Below are 17,573 nucleotides of genomic sequence, written 5' to 3' on the forward strand. Positions count from 1 at the left end.
TGGTCTTCCCGGTGGTATAGTATTGTTTTTATGGATCTTCGGGAGGAAGTAGAGAACAGGTGTTCTCGGTGACTTTTTATTTAGAAATTCGAATTCCTTTGGACCCAAGAAGCCATTATCCAAGGCATCCTTGGTGAGACATGAAATCTTACTCTGAATTTCCGCCACCGGGTCATTTTTGACCGCTCGGTACCAGTCCAGATTGTCTACGTGTGTCCTACCTTCCAGTAAGTACATGGGGCGAGGCCATACTACCACCGCACCACCCTTGTCGGCCTGTTTGATAATGATTGAAGGGTCTGATTTTAAATCTTTGATGGCTTTGAGTTGTCCCTTACTTATGTTGTGGTTGACGAATGTTTTACTTTTTTCTAATTTGGTTAGCGCTGACAACACTGCTTGCTCAAAGGCATATACCTGTTTCGGAATATTGGTAGTCGGCAGAAAACTAGATTTCACTCGGAGGCCAGTAGTTTCACTGCTAGTGTTAGCATCTACACCAGCAAAATATGTTTTTAATCTAACCTTCCTACAGAAGTCCAATGCCTCCAGTTTAAGTTTTGTGAAATCAGTTCGTCGGTTAGGGACGAATTTGAGACCTAGATTGAGGATCATGCTTTCGTCCTTGGTGAGAATTTTATCGGAAAGGTTTACTATTGTTGATACCTCTAGTTGTTGTAATACCTGTTCCTTGTCCGCATTTCCCAAGGGGGTTTGAAACGGACGTTTTGGCGCCCGCCCTTTTCTAAAAAAGGTTGGTTTGAGCCCTTTTTGTTTTGCTGACCTTGATTGGAATCAGGAGATGATCCTGATGATGAGGTGGATGAGAAAGTGGTGAATCTCGTCCTTGACCTGCCCTGGTATGAGTTTAGTGCTCTTTTAGAATCTATCGTGGTATAATAGTCTTCCTTTAAAAAAGGGTAAACTAGCTCTATTTTAAATGATTTGGAGTCTTTTTCAAACTGGGCAGTTTTGGTGTTAATAGTGATATCTTTAAAAGTCTGTATTTCTTTCTCAATTTTTTCTAGTAGATTCTTTGCCTCTACTTCAGTTTTGTTGTCAGCAATAGCTTTCAATAGTTCAGCAATTTCTTTTTCCTCCTCACTACACAAACGTTGTGCCGTCTCAATCGTGTGGACCATTAGGTCTCTACTACATTTCGTATTTATATAGCTGAAACCTTTCTTATATTCCGAATCTTCCACAAATATCACTGGTATGTTTTTAACTTGTAGGCCCCAAGGTATAGTGCCTGCCCGCAAATGTTGTAGAAGGAAATGTCCGTGTAGTTCCGTCCTTATATGTTTCTTTTGGAGACGAGTTAACTTATCAGCCTCATTTTGATGTTTGGCAGTGGTACTTAGAGAAAGACCAGAGAAGGGATTGGATGCAATCAAGTTTTTGATATGGCTTTCCGTAAAAGACAAAGTTTCGTTCTCTGACATAATTTGACAAGGAATTTCTTCCTTGTAGGGGATTTAGTGACACCCAGGAGACAAAAAATTGTCCCAGTCCTAACTTACTCGGGTAACAACCCGCTCTAAACTTTTTCCAAAAAAGGAAGTTTGGCCCATGCGGACAGAAGTGGGGTAAGGGCCCAAGTACTTTGTAAAAAAGAAGAAGGAAACCCACACTTCATTTGAATTCACACCGTATTGATTTAAGATGCAAAAAGATAAACAAAGCTTAATATGTTTACCTTGGCGATTAGTTGCGCCGTTTTTATTTATCAATTTCTATCAAAAGTAGATATCACTCCAGTCAAGAGAAGTGTCAATGGGGCCTACAAGTTAAAAACATACCAGTGATATTTGTGGAAGATTCGGAATATAAGAAAGGTTTCAGCTATATAAATACCTAATGATCCACACGATTGAGACGGCACAACGTTTGTGTAGTGAGGAGGAAAAAGAAATTGCTGAACTATTGAAAGCTATTGCTGACAACAAAACTGAAGTAGAGGCAAAGAATCTACTAGAAAAAATTGAGAAAGAAATACAGACTTTTAAAGATATCACTATTAACACCAAAACTGCCCAGTTTGAAAAAGACTCCAAATCATTTAAAATAGAGCTAGTTTACCCTTTTTTAAAGGAAGACTATTATACCACGATAGATTCTAAAAGAGCACTAATCTCATACCAGGGCAGGTCAAGGACGAGATTCACCACTTTCTCATCCACCTCATCATCAGGATCATCTCCTGATTCCAATCAAGGTCAGCAAAACAAAAAGGGCTCAAACCAACCTTTTTTAGAAAAGGGCGGGCGCCAAAACGTCCGTTTCAAACCCCCTTGGGAAATGCGGACAAGGAACAGGTATTACAACAACTAGAGGTATCAACAATAGTAAACCTTTCCGATAAAATTCTCACCAAGGACGAAAGCATGATCCTCAATCTAGGTCTCAAATTCGTCCCTAACCGACGAACTGATTTCACAAAACTTAAACTGGAGGCATTGGACTTCTGTAGGAAGGTTAGATTAAAAACATATTTTGCTGGTGTAGATGCTAACACTAGCAGTGAAACTACTGGCCTCCGAGTGAAATCTAGTTTTCTGCCGACTACCAATATTCCGAAACAGGTATATGCCTTTGAGCAAGCAGTGTTGTCAGCGCTAACCAAATTAGAAAAAAGTAAAACATTCGTCAACCACAACATAAGTAAGGGACAACTCAAAGCCATCAAAGATTTAAAATCAGACCCTTCAATCATTATCAAACAGGCCGACAAGGGTGGTGCGGTGGTAGTATGGCCTCGCCCCATGTACTTACTGGAAGGTAGGACACACGTAGACAATCTGGACTGGTACCGAGCGGTCAAAAATGACCCGGTGGCGGAAATTCAGAGTAAGATTTCATGTCTCACCAAGGATGCCTTGGATAATGGCTTCTTGGGTCCAAAGGAATTCGAATTTCTAAATAAAAAGTCACCGAGAACACCTGTTCTCTACTTCCTCCCGAAGATCCATAAAAACAATACTATACCACCGGGAAGACCAATTGTCTCCGGATGTGACTCAGCCCTTGAACCTGCTTCAAAATATATTGATTTTTTCTTGAAACCCTTTTTGAATGGTGTCAAATCATATCTGAGGGACACTATTGATTTTATCAATAAACTTCAAGAAATAACGTTTGACCCTGACACACAGTTGATGGTAACGCTAGACGTTACCTCACTGTATACACAAATTCCGCAAGATGAGGCTCTTGAGGTGATGGAAATTTATTTAGACCAACGCGAAAGACCACACAGAGTTCCAACTGCTTTTATTCTGGCCTTGGCCCAGATCACACTAAAAAGCAATTACTTTAAATTCGAGGATGAGTTTTTTGTCCAAATCAAGGGGACAGCCATGGGTTGTCCCTATGCACCGGAAATGGCGGTACTTTACATGTCACAATACGAGGAAAAATTTATTCATAACAATAACCCTTATGGTGCAAACATCAAACAATGGCTACGGTATATTGACGACGTCTGGCTCCTGTGGCAGGGGAGCCAGACTGAACTCATGGCCTTCCATGAGTGGTTAAACTCAAGACACCCGGACATTAAATTCTCTATTGATTGCAGTAACCATCGAATGACATTCCTCGATGTGGCTGTAGGTACCGAAGGGGGCAAGTTCACCACTACCTTGTTCAAAAAAACATCAGATAAAAACACAATCTTACATTATAAGAGCGCGCATCCGCAAAGTCTGAAACAGAACCTTCCTTATGGTCAACTACTCAGGATCAGACGTAACTGTTCTGACCTGGATGAGTTTAATATACATGCGGACACCTTCTGTGATGAGTTGAACAAAAGGGGTTACCCCCAAAAACTCCTCAAGCACTCTAAAAAAAGAGCACGCTTTACCCCCCGAGAAGAATTGCTCAAAATAAAAACTAAAAAAGAGTTAGACAAGCTTGTGTGTGTCAGCACGTACGGAGCTCATACAAACAAATTCCGACAGATTATTCTGCGGAATTGGCATCTGTTGGAGGGATTAGATTGCCCCTTGAAAAAACCGCTGTTTGCCATGAAGAAAAACCCAAGTATCGGCCAACAAATCATCCGAGCAGATAGCTCTTTACCAAAATCCAAAAGTGATTTAATTTCCAAATGGAACCTCAAACCCATCACAGGTCACCATAAATGTGGTACTTGTGTAGCCTGCAATAATGTTGTAGAAGGAGATGAATTTTGCCACAATGGCGTAAAATGGAGACACAGCCTACACACAAACTGCAAAAGCAGAAATGTGATCTATGGAATTTTGTGCGCTTGTAATAAACTGTATGTAGGAAAAACATGCCAGCAAGTAAATGTTAGGATAACCCAACATCGCTCTCGACTAAAGAAAAAGGTACAAAATGCTCCAATGGTTGAACATTTCATTACTGCAAACCACAAAGAAACTGATTTTACATGGACAGTCTTGTCCGGAATAGACCCGCAGCACAGATCGCCTGATGTCGAGAAGGCGCTGTTGCGCAAAGAGGCTTATTTAATACTTCGGTTTGACACCATTAACACTCGCTTGAACTCAATGAGTGAGCTCTCTAGGCTATAAATAGATATCATTATCGAATGGACATCAGGTCCCATAATGCATCAGTACGGCAATGTAAAATCCCCCACCGCTGATTGGCTAATAGAGGAGGAGTCGCCCTCTTAGAGATACCGAGGGAACAGAATCCCTGTAACTCCGTGTGAAGGAATGAGGAAGTGGTTTACACTGCAAAGCGAAAAGGTATGACAACCACATGGCAATAAGCGAGCTAACCGCCACGCTGTATTTCATAGTGCTTTAGACCCTGAAAACTGAGAAGTAGTACCTCTTTTTAAACTCTGTGGTCAACATTGACTTCAATAGTCCCGCCGTGCTGCTTGTTTAAAATAATGTAGCGCGCGCATTGTTTATTTTTCAACGCGGACCCTAATTACCGCCCGCGTTTCTCTAAATAGAAATACGACACTGGAGGGCGCTCCAGGAAAGCCGTCGGAATAGACCCGGTTCCCCTCTCTTTGAGAACTAATGTTACATTGAAAAACGGCGAGCGGAACAAAATAAAGTAAGTCAATATCTACTTATACTTTACAACACTCGAGAAGCCCATTATGACTCCTCTGAAACAAGCGAGTAATGAGCCCATTTCACTTGCAGTGAACCGTGTGGAAACCGAATACCTCTTAAAAATCAAAATTTGTAGCAAAACATTGGCCCATCTTGTACCATAAATCCAGGTAGGAACATAATGGTTTAAGTTTACCGTTTATGTATACTTTAAACACATGTCCAATACCGGCATTTTACAATACATTCTTCCGGTTTTTAGAAAAACGCACAGAAAATTCTACAAAGAGTTTTTTGGATGAACAGAACCACCTCTATCCCCCAGAGGTATGTTATTGTTTTTATAAAAAACTGTACATAAGAGAAAACGAGAGCAGGTTGAGGGGAGCAATTTATAATGAGTGTCCACATTTTTGTGTTTTTATTAATAGGTTTAACATACGGGGAAAGAATTGAGTTGGCCCTGAGGAGAGTTTGAGAAGAAACCTCCCAAACTCGAAACGCGTAGGCGGACAGGATTAAGTCCTTAGTTCTCATGAATAATTAAAACTGCTAGGAACTTTAAGCCTGCTTAAACATCTCTACCGAAAGGTCGTTTTGTTTTGTTCTTTGGAGACCTACTGATAGGCTCCTTGTTGGTCAAAATCAATAACTTCATAATAATGTTATGGATAAATATGTTGACAATTTCCCCTGACTTGTGAAATATTTACATATGTGTTTTGTATATTTTGTATAGTATGTATTAGTTGTATGCATTTTCAATCACTTTTGTATGTTTGCGTCAAATTGTTGTGTTATTATACACTTTTGATTTTTCTTGTTGTACGCCCATGGCCAGTACGTTCAAGACATTGACACTTCTCTTGACTGGAGTGATATCTACTTTTGATAGAAATTGATAAATAAAAACGGCGCAACTAATCGCCAAGGTAAACATATTAAGCTTTGTTTATCTTTTTGCATCTTAAATCAATACGGTGTGAATTCAAATGAAGTGTGGGTTTCCTTCTTCTTTTTTACAAAGTACTTGGGCCCTTACCCCACTTCTGTCCGCATGGGCCAAACTTCCTTTTTTGGAAAAAGTTTAGAGCTGGTTGTTACCCGAGTAAGTTAGGACTGGGACAATTTTTTGTCTCCTGGGTGTCACTAAATCCCCTACAAGGAAGAAATTCCTTGTCAAATTATGTCAGAGAACGAAACTTTGTCTTTTACGGAAAGCCATATCAAAAACTTGATTGCATCCAATCCCTTCTCTGGTCTTTCTCTAAGTACCACTGCCAAACATCAAAATGAGGCTGATAAGTTAACTCGTCTCCAAAAGAAACATATAAGGACGGAACTACACGGACATTTCCTTCTACAACATTTGCGGGCAGGCACTATACCTTGGGGCCTACAAGTTAAAAACATACCAGTGATATTTGTGGAAGATTCGGAATATAAGAAAGGTTTCAGCTATATAAATACGAAATGTAGTAGAGACCTAATGGTCCACACGATTGAGACGGCACAACGTTTGTGTAGTGAGGAGGAAAAAGAAATTGCTGAACTATTGAAAGCTATTGCTGACAACAAAACTGAAGTAGAGGCAAAGAATCTACTAGAAAAAATTGAGAAAGAAATACAGACTTTTAAAGATATCACTATTAACACCAAAACTGCCCAGTTTGAAAAAGACTCCAAATCATTTAAAATAGAGCTAGTTTACCCTTTTTTAAAGGAAGACTATTATACCACGATAGATTCTAAAAGAGCACTAAACTCATACCAGGGCAGGTCAAGGACGAGATTCACCACTTTCTCATCCACCTCATCATCAGGATCATCTCCTGATTCCAATCAAGGTCAGCAAAACAAAAAGGGCTCAAACCAACCTTTTTTAGAAAAGGGCGGGCGCCAAAACGTCCGTTTCAAACCCCCTTGGGAAATGCGGACAAGGAACAGGTATTACAACAACTAGAGGTATCAACAATAGTAAACCTTTCCGATAAAATTCTCACCAAGGACGAAAGCATGATCCTCAATCTAGGTCTCAAATTCGTCCCTAACCGACGAACTGATTTCACAAAACTTAAACTGGAGGCATTGGACTTCTGTAGGAAGGTTAGATTAAAAACATATTTTGCTGGTGTAGATGCTAACACTAGCAGTGAAACTACTGGCCTCCGAGTGAAATCTAGTTTTCTGCCGACTACCAATATTCCGAAACAGGTATATGCCTTTGAGCAAGCAGTGTTGTCAGCGCTAACCAAATTAGAAAAAAGTAAAACATTCGTCAACCACAACATAAGTAAGGGACAACTCAAAGCCATCAAAGATTTAAAATCAGACCCTTCAATCATTATCAAACAGGCCGACAAGGGTGGTGCGGTGGTAGTATGGCCTCGCCCCATGTACTTACTGGAAGGTAGGACACACGTAGACAATCTGGACTGGTACCGAGCGGTCAAAAATGACCCGGTGGCGGAAATTCAGAGTAAGATTTCATGTCTCACCAAGGATGCCTTGGATAATGGCTTCTTGGGTCCAAAGGAATTCGAATTTCTAAATAAAAAGTCACCGAGAACACCTGTTCTCTACTTCCTCCCGAAGATCCATAAAAACAATACTATACCACCGGGAAGACCAATTGTCTCCGGATGTGACTCAGCCCTTGAACCTGCTTCAAAATATATTGATTTTTTCTTGAAACCCTTTTTGAATGGTGTCAAATCATATCTGAGGGACACTATTGATTTTATCAATAAACTTCAAGAAATAACGTTTGACCCTGACACACAGTTGATGGTAACGCTAGACGTTACCTCACTGTATACACAAATTCCGCAAGATGAGGCTCTTGAGGGGATGGAAATTTATTTAGACCAACGCGAAAGACCACACAGAGTTCCAACTGCTTTTATTCTGGCCTTGGCCCAGATCACACTAAAAAGCAATTACTTTAAATTCGAGGATGAGTTTTTTGTCCAAATCAAGGGGACAGCCATGGGTTGTCCCTATGCACCGGAAATGGCGGTACTTTACATGTCACAATACGAGGAAAAATTTGTTCATAACAATAACCCTTATGGTGCAAACATCAAACAATGGCTACGGTATATTGACGACGTCTGGCTCCTGTGGCAGGGGAGCCAGACTGAACTCATGGCCTTCCATGAGTGGTTAAACTCAAGACACCCGGACATTAAATTCTCTATTGATTGCAGTAACCATCGAATGACATTCCTCGATGTGGCTGTAGGTACCGAAGGGGGCAAGTTCACCACTACCTTGTTCAAAAAAACAACAGATAAAAACACAATCTTACATTATAAGAGCGCGCATCCGCAAAGTCTGAAACAGAACCTTCCTTATGGTCAACTACTCAGGATCAGACGTAACTGTTCTGACCTGGATGAGTTTAATATACATGCGGACACCTTCTGTGATGAGTTGAACAAAAGGGGTTACCCCCAAAAACTCCTCAAGCACTCTAAAAAAAGAGCACGCTTTACCCCCCGAGAAGAATTGCTCAAAATAAAAACTAAAAAAGAGTTAGACAAGCTTGTGTGTGTCAGCACGTACGGAGCTCATACAAACAAATTCCGACAGATTATTCTGCGGAATTGGCATCTGTTGGAGGGATTAGATTGCCCCTTGAAAAAACCGCTGTTTGCCATGAAGAAAAACCCAAGTATCGGCCAACAAATCATCCGAGCAGATAGCTCTTTACCAAAATCCAAAAGTGATTTAATTTCCAAATGGAACCTCAAACCCATCACAGGTCACCATAAATGTGGTACTTGTGTAGCCTGCAATAATGTTGTAGAAGGAGATGAATTTTGCCACAATGGCGTAAAATGGAGACACAGCCTACACACAAACTGCAAAAGCAGAAATGTGATCTATGGAATTTTGTGCGCTTGTAATAAACTGTATGTAGGAAAAACATGCCAGCAAGTAAATGTTAGGATAACCCAACATCGCTCTCGACTAAAGAAAAAGGTACAAAATGCTCCAATGGTTGAACATTTCATTACTGCAAACCACAAAGAAACTGATTTTACATGGACAGTCTTGTCCGGAATAGACCCGCAGCACAGATCGCCTGATGTCGAGAAGGCGCTGTTGCGCAAAGAGGCTTATTTAATACTTCGGTTTGACACCATTAACACTGGCTTGAACTCAATGAGTGAGCTCTCTAGGCTATAAATAGATATCATTATCGAATGGACATCAGGTCCCATAATGCATCAGTACGGCAATGTAAAATCCCCCACCGCTGATTGGCTAATAGAGGAGGAGTCGCCCTCTTAGAGATACCGAGGGAACAGAATCCCTGTAACTCCGTGTGAAGGAATGAGGAAGTGGTTTACACTGCAAAGCGAAAAGGTATGACAACCACATGGCAATAAGCGAGCTAACCGCCACGCTGTATTTCATAGTGCTTTAGACCCTGAAAACTGAGAAGTAGTACCTCTTTTTAAACTCTGTGGTCAACATTGACTTCAATAGTCCCGCCGTGCTGCTTGTTTAAAATAATGTAGCGCGCGCATTGTTTATTTTTCAACGCGGACCCTAATTACCGCCCGCGTTTCTCTAAATAGAAATACGACACTGGAGGGCGCTCCAGGAAAGCCGTCGGAATAGACCCGGTTCCCCTCTCTTTGAGAACTAATGTTACATTGAAAAACGGCGAGCGGAACAAAATAAAGTAAGTCAATATCTACTTATACTTTACAACACTCGAGAAGCCCATTATGACTCCTCTGAAACAAGCGAGTAATGAGCCCATTTCACTTGCAGTGAACCGTGTGGAAACCGAATACCTCTTAAAAATCAAAATTTGCAGCAAAACATTGGCCCATCTTGTACCATAAATCCAGGTAGGAACATAATGGTTTAAGTTTACCGTTTATGTATACTTTAAACACATGTCCAATACCGGCATTTTACAATAAATTCTTCCGGTTTTTAGAAAAACGCACAGAAAATTCTACAAAGAGTTTTTTGGATGAACAGAACCACCTCTATCCCCCAGAGGTATGTTATTGTTTTTATAAAAAACTGTACATAAGAGAAAACGAGAGCAGGTTGAGGGGAGCAATTTATAATGAGTGTCCACATTTTTGTGTTTTTATTAATAGGTTTAACATACGGGGAAAGAATTGAGTTGGCCCTGAGGAGAGTTTGAGAAGAAACCTCCCAAACTCGAAACGCGTAGGCGGACAGGATTAAGTCCTTAGTTCTCATGAATAATTAAAACTGCTAGGAACTTTAAGCCTGCTTAAACATCTCTACCGAAAGGTCGTTTTGTTTTGTTCTTTGGAGACCTACTGATAGGCTCCTTGTTGGTCAAAATCAATAACTTCATAATAATGTTATGGATAAATATGTTGACAATTTCCCCTGACTTGTGAAATATTTACATATGTGTTTTGTATATTTTGTATAGTATGTATTAGTTGTATGCATTTTCAATCACTTTTGTATGTTTGCGTCAAATTGTTGTGTTATTATACACTTTTGATTTTTCTTGTTGTACGCCCATGGCCAGTACGTTCAAGACATTGACACTTCTCTTGACTGGAGTGATATCTACTTTTGATAGAAATTGATAAATAAAAACGGCGCAACTAATCGCCAAGGTAAACATATTAAGCTTTGTTTATCTTTTTGCATCTTAAATCAATACGGTGTGAATTCAAATGAAGTGTGGGTTTCCTTCTTCTTTTTTACAAAGTACTTGGGCCCTTACCCCACTTCTGTCCGCATGGGCCAAACTTCCTTTTTTGGAAAAAATTTGTTCTGGGATGGGCACATACATATTTTGACCCCCCCCCTCCTTTTTAAAAGATTAACCCAAAAACGTGATAGAAATTATGTGAATATGAAAAAAAGACTGTAGTACTTTTTTCACAGATTTGTTAAAAATGATTATCACCAAAACATGGGTTACAATTAGGCAATATGCAACAGGCTATTTGAAGGTTTGCCACCTGGAGAGAACTTTACCCCTCCAGTCCTAGTCCTAGTCCAGTTGCAATATCAATGGCTCAAACTTGCGTAAATGCGAGACCTATTTGATTGCAAATACTTGTTTGTTTTTGATATCGACCAAGAGATCCCAGGGCCTCGGTGGATGTGGACCCACCATGTAGAGTGTTTTAATGCTCAGATCCCATTGTATTTTCTGCAGTGTAGGTAGATATTTGGTTGCAGCTAGTAGGGATGTTTTAGAGGATGACGGGACCAATTCTGTGGGCAGCGTATTATTGCCTCTTGTTGGGATGGGAATGTCCCGCTGTGAAGTAAACCTATTGCAAGCGAATTTGTTATCCTGACTTTGTTTGTTTCAGTACACACACATTCCTGCATGTGCTCTGCAGGCTTACGCTCGAAAATAACTTTAAGAGCCATAGCCTGGGTCTGAGGTCAAGGAGGAAGACAAAAAGCTTGCCCTTTGCTGGGGACAAGGCTACCTTTTGTTTCAGTGATTAGTAGCTGAAAAAGCCCTTTACCCGTTTAACAGTATGAGTGTGATGCTTACAGGCTCACTCAAGTAAAGCTCCACTCAAAGTCATGACCAAACCCTGCATTGACGCCCCTGGGTGAATATTGAGTTTATGTGCTTGTGTGGAGTAAAGTAGCCGGACTCCATACTGGTTGCTAGTACAAGTGTACTCTGTTACCTGTGCTGTCCATTTTGGATTGCCTCTAGTCTGACATGGCACAAGATGGAAGTTGTGAAACAGGTCCCAGAAAGTTGAAATGTATTGTCTTTATTTCTGAAGGAGTATTGTGTAACTCTAAACACAAAAATGTGGAGAGATGGAGAAAGGACTACATTTAGAAATTCTATGTGACATTTTTAGCAAGTGGTTTCTGATTAGTCCTTCCTTAGCACTGCCATTTGGTTAATGACTGGAATGAAGGAGAGAAAAGGTTGCTACGAAAAGAGGTATCTGGGGAGAATCTGAGTCATTGGTTTTCCTTTGAGTAGCCCATCCTGGAAGTGTGATGAGAGCAATTTTCAGAGCTTCACACCACTTGTGCTCATGATGTGGGTACTCGGGCTTGGAGCCAGCATCATCGCTACATGCTGTGAGGAACCATGACCTCGCTCAAACATGTCTGTGCTGAAGAGCGAATATGATTGTTAGTATTTGCCTGGCCTTACTATGTTTGCCTAATGTTGGGGAGTGGCCTGTAAATGGAATTCACACCAGGATAGCAAAGCAAATAGTGTTGCTGACATTGGGTGATTAGCACCTTATCAGAGACTTTACCTGTTTCAGTTGAATAACATAACTTCACATTAGTAGTAGAGAAAGAAGGTAGCAGTGGGCAACAACTGCACAACACTATTATAAATATTTTTAACTATGCGTAACAGCTCTGTTTTATGTATTCTTCTCTTTTTAGGAGAGCACATTCTTTAACTTTGGGAGAATCCTATTCAAGAATTCCACTGTTTACATCAAATGTAAGTAATTTCAAATACAAATTTAAACTGCTAACAATTAAATCGGTGTTTCATGGTTTTGGAACCTTAATAACTAAAAAAAGATGTTGGAATTTATTCTCTCTAAGGCGTCACCTCATCTTGATTGCACCGTTTTGTGACCTGTTTAACGGCTCCCTTCATTTGGATGAAGTTGGTGTCAATGTGGCCTCCTATTGTAGATCCATCTTAGGCCGCCAAATCAGACACAGGTCCACCTGCTGGCAAGAGTTAGAACTTTGCTGCAATGGTCATTTGTATCTGGGGTGTTCATACTTTTATGGATGGATGTTTGGGAGACTTATAGCAGAAGCGTGTCAAAAGACCAGGCGTAGAATCTGGTGATACATGTCTTGAATAGTGGGAATGTAGATACAAAGATTTATCGTACAAACACCAACTCTAATCAGGTAAATACGGACAGTAATGTATTTACTGATAACACCTATTTACACTTTTTTTCACTCCATAGTGTTCAAAAGAAGGGTGGTGGAGCAGGTGAGGTTACCCATGAGTTGATGATGAACGGAGAGTTTGGGTGGTCAAATGAGCTTGCATCACTCCTTTTCAGTAATGCAGTAGGTATTTCTTATTTAGATGTGGGCTATTCCACAGTAGTGTTCTAAGCAACTGGAAAGAACTGTATGTACTAGAGTACGAAGGCCAATTGGGTGGAGCTAGTAGGAAAAAGCTGGCATCTCATACTTGCCTCTCATGAGTGTGATGTGGAAATAGTTGAAAGAGGTAAACTGGATCCATGCCATTGGTGGCCTTGAATACAAGAAAAAGTAGTTTGTAATGAGCTTGGTATTTGGTGAAGGAGCCTTATGCGCTATTTGAGTAATCCGTTATGTTGTATAATATTACGTTTTCAAAGTGTATGACTTTATCCAGGAAGGAGAAGGCACGTATATAGATGCTTGAGAGAAGTCCGTTAGAACAATGAAATGCTCTTCTCGCTAAAGTGTTTATTAGTGTCTGGGCAGCAGACAAAAGGTGATGGCTAATCTTCCCAACAAGAAATAGTTTTGTGGCAGTGGATAGTTTGAATTATTGCAAGAATATATTGTAGTCACTTATTATTCCAGAGTTGTGGCAGGGGTGGCTAAATCTGTGGCATAAATGACATGGGAGAAGTAAGAGAAGTCAGGACTGTGGAAGCTAGTAAGTAGATAGGTTTGCTTTGGAGGAATTGAAGATTTAGTAGCTAAGGGACATCTAGTGCCTGGTGACAGAAATACTCTAGACTGAAGGATAAGCATGAATGACTGAAAGGAAAACAAAATATAAACATACAAGTGACAAGTGAAATATGGAGAGGGCGTCTATGACAGCGGTAGTGCAAAGAGAAAGTAAGGCTGCTAGTATTGACCTTTGGTGGATTTCCTAGATGTAGAGGACTCTGTGGTGAAAGTAGGGAGCACCTGGTGGTGGAGAGAGTAATCGGAGAGATAGGAGTCAAACCATTTCTTGCCTCGCACAGGTAGACTATGGTTGTTAGCATGGTAGGGTCCTTGGCAGGGCATGGTTGCTCCTAAAGTGTGGAACGACCTCCCACTTCACATCTGAACCTTTTCCTCTCTTCTTGAATTCTGCAAGAAGCTCAAGACCTGGCTTTTCAAATAACCGACCCACCCTATGCATGGCTAGGCACACGCGTCTGCTCAGCACCAGGATAGCATTGTGGTGATAGTGTGCTTAACAAATATGCATAACATAATAAGCATAATATAAAAAACATCATATAACATGAACTAACATAACGATATTATATAATTCAATATAACATAAAGCAACATAATATAACATAACATGACATAACAACCCAGTGACATAATGACATAACATATTAATATAACATTATGACATAACATCATAATATAACAATGACAAACATAAGGACATAACATGATGAACGCAGTCAAATTCTAGAGAAAAGCCAAGGAGGAATCAAATGGAGATGTGAGTACGGTGAGCATAAATGATGAGGTTTATTATGTAAGTGGTCGCATTCGAACAATTATAAACGGTGATAGGAGGAGAGAAAAGAGGCAGCTGGATGATGGGCTAGTAGTTGGATAAAAAAAGCCATCTTCTGCTAGCCATTTCAATTTAACTGAGAGAGCACTACTCGAGATTTACTGACTGCTCTTTATATGATCCTTAAGCTTAATACGTATGCCAGTGTTTTGACTGAGTTGGAATGTACAAATTGTCTTTGAATACTGTGTACGCTATACATATGTATAGAATTATCTGCACTGGTTGAGCTCCAGGAAGAAATTGTCTATTACTTTCCTCCCCAGGGCATACAATCCAATATTCATGATCTGTGGTTAGTCATATGCATGCACTTAAGGTGAAAAGGGGGACAAAGGTGAACAGCCCTTGGTCCTCATCTGTAGAACTTTGTAGACAAATGTTTTGAGAGACTGTCACGCTTCAGCTTCGGGAAAAGCTAAAAACTTCATACAAGTATTTTCTGCTTTTGGTTCCTGACTCCCAGTTCTCTCCTGCTTAGCACAGTATGGGACATTTAAGTCTGATAGTATTTATTTCTCTCTACCAGTGCCATAATGTGATTTGTTTTGTATAGAGCACCTTAGAAAACATTTAAAAAATCAAATACGTATGGGATAAGTACAGCTGGTGAAGAACAATTAATCTAACTTGGCAAAACAAACATATATAATGGGGTAGTATGAAGGAGGCGTGGCAGACAGAACTGCAGTTAGTGGGGTCTTTACATTGTTTTTAAGGAGAAGTGGTAAGCAAAGTCACCGGCATTACTGGTAGATTCAGACTAGATGAACATTTGACATCATCTTGAGGCCATCTACTGTGCTGTAGGAGACCAGGATTGATACTTTGCGAGTGCTATATTGTCTATATGTCGTCCCTGGCTAGAAAGATTTAGCCATGATAGCATGCAAAATTAACTTGGCATACAAGTTTACTGTCACAAAGCTTGCTTGGTCTTGAGTATTGCATCGACCATGGGAATAGGGCACAAGGAGAGGCAATGAAATTGCAAATATACATATTCAATTGAGCCCATATTACTAGTGAAAATACATTCAAAATTATATTTAAGCAAGGAACCATGTTGTGTGGGACCATCCTGTGGGCAAGAGTGGCCTAGCTCAATGCCCTTTTGAACTGCTAGAAAAGTCTTATACTAGTTGAAGAACTGGCAGGAAAACCTGCATGTAAGGGATGCAGGCACCTGCTTCTGCGTCCACCTTAGATCGAATGGGGATGGACAGGAGAACACTTGCACTCATCTAGCTCACTCTGTCACCCTGCTCTCTCAGACCTCTCTCACTCACACTCACTTGCTTGCTCAAACAGACTCACTCATGCTTCTTCCTCTCACACATGTTCCCTCCTCTCACTCATGTTCCTTCTTCTTACTCAGTCCCTGTCACTCACTCATATTATATTAAATATTCCATGAGTAGTTTTACCTTTGTTTGATTTTTGGGATCCACAAGTTCTTAATTGGAATAAGGCAGTCCCTTGTCCAACTGGATTATAGATTGTTGCATTTTTACTTTGTCTTCCTGTGTTTTTGGCAGTTGAAGGAGATGCAAAGACATGCGATCCCTCCTGGAGTTACAATGTCACCTGGTACCTGCGGTATGCTGACTGCTACAGCGAGGTCTTCAGCTGTGAGGTAAGTCTGCATCTCTTGTCTTTGAAATCTTGAAATATATCAAAACTGTAGAACTGTAGATACAGGTATGTAACATTTTCTTTGAACTGATGATGACCTTTGATGAAGTTGATGTCGGAGAAGAATTGTGCACCATCCAGTTGGTGTACAATGTCTTGCCATTACATTTCATTGTTTTACATCCCAACCCCTTTTCAAAGGCTCTTCTGGGTGATACTAAGACTTAATCGGCTCTGCGGAAGTTGTGGTCCACTCCTGCATGCTAACCTGTGATAAAGTGCCCTCTTTCTTGCATTGGTATGCCCCCACTTTTTCCTGAACTGCTGATGTGCTTTGACTGAGTGTGCCCTGGGCTCCTGCCAACCAGGTACCAGGGCCTGTGTTCCTTCCCTAAAACAGTTTGAAACTAAAACCCAATTGGCATCTCTGGCCACCTGTCAGCCCCTAGTAAATGGTACCCTTCTCCTCCTTCCCCACCCTTCACCAAATAGTCTCCTTCACCACAGGGTCACCCCTCACCACACTCATCTGGGGTGGGGGGGTCCCCAAACTCATTGCTCGAGGGGGGTAGTTCTTCCAATCCTGTGGACCCGTTTGAGGCCATTTTCGAGCCCCAGCCTCACGATGACCTCTGGGATGACTACAATATAGATCCACCTGATTCCACTGACACTGCCCTCTACTGTGCTAAACAACCACCACCCACACGAACCCCTTCCATCCCCACCAGATCGAACCACCTCATACCATGAGGTCCTTAATCGGGCCGCCACCTTTCACACGTTGGACTTACGAAAGGTCAAACAGGATGAGGACTTTCTTGTAGAGACCCTCTCCTCCATGTTGCGCTCCCTCCAGTTTTTACCAGTGCTCAAGGGCATGTTGAAGACTACTCCTGACAGAATCAAGGAGCTGTTCAAAGCCAGTTTCGTCACTCCAAGGAAGGACAAAACGCATAAGGCTTCCCCATCAGATCCTCCTTACATCAGGGGTCAACCTGATGCATGTCCATCAGGGAATATATCGATACAATAGGGGGTGGTGATGAACGGAGCATCTGAACCAATCAAACACTCACACCCAGTCAACAGATCTGGGTTTAATCCATCACCGTTCTTTAGCCCACTCTGCCACCCGAGTTCAGACATGGCTATATGCAAATCAGTCTGACCCTGTGCCTCATGGGAACAGTCCAGCCCGAACTACCAAGCCATGCCTTCCCTGGACTGGAAACAAGCTTCCGAGGACCGGTTTCTGGCATTTCATCCGTCTTCAGCCGGCTTGCTTGAATCCAGTGGCAAAGTGAATATATAGCACACTTGTGCTCCTTTCAGATGCAGAA

General features: G+C 41.1%; 1 protein-coding gene across 2 annotated transcripts in view; it reads left to right on the plus strand.

The window, feature by feature from the left end:
- Window positions 1-17,573, plus strand: part of TMEM87A (transmembrane protein 87A) — a 209,056-nt gene that overhangs the window by 38,516 nt on the left and 152,967 nt on the right. For both annotated transcript variants that reach the window (XM_086937214.1, XM_086937215.1), the window contains exons 2-3: window positions 12,477-12,537; window positions 16,134-16,231. In XM_086937214.1, coding sequence (XP_086793340.1) covers window positions 12,477-12,537; window positions 16,134-16,231 — 159 coding nt within the window. The remainder of the gene's footprint in view (window positions 1-12,476; window positions 12,538-16,133; window positions 16,232-17,573) is intronic.

Source organism: Lissotriton vulgaris, chromosome 9 (assembly GCF_964263255.1).
Source record: "Lissotriton vulgaris chromosome 9, aLisVul1.2, whole genome shotgun sequence".
Taxonomy (NCBI): domain Eukaryota; kingdom Metazoa; phylum Chordata; class Amphibia; order Caudata; family Salamandridae; genus Lissotriton; species Lissotriton vulgaris.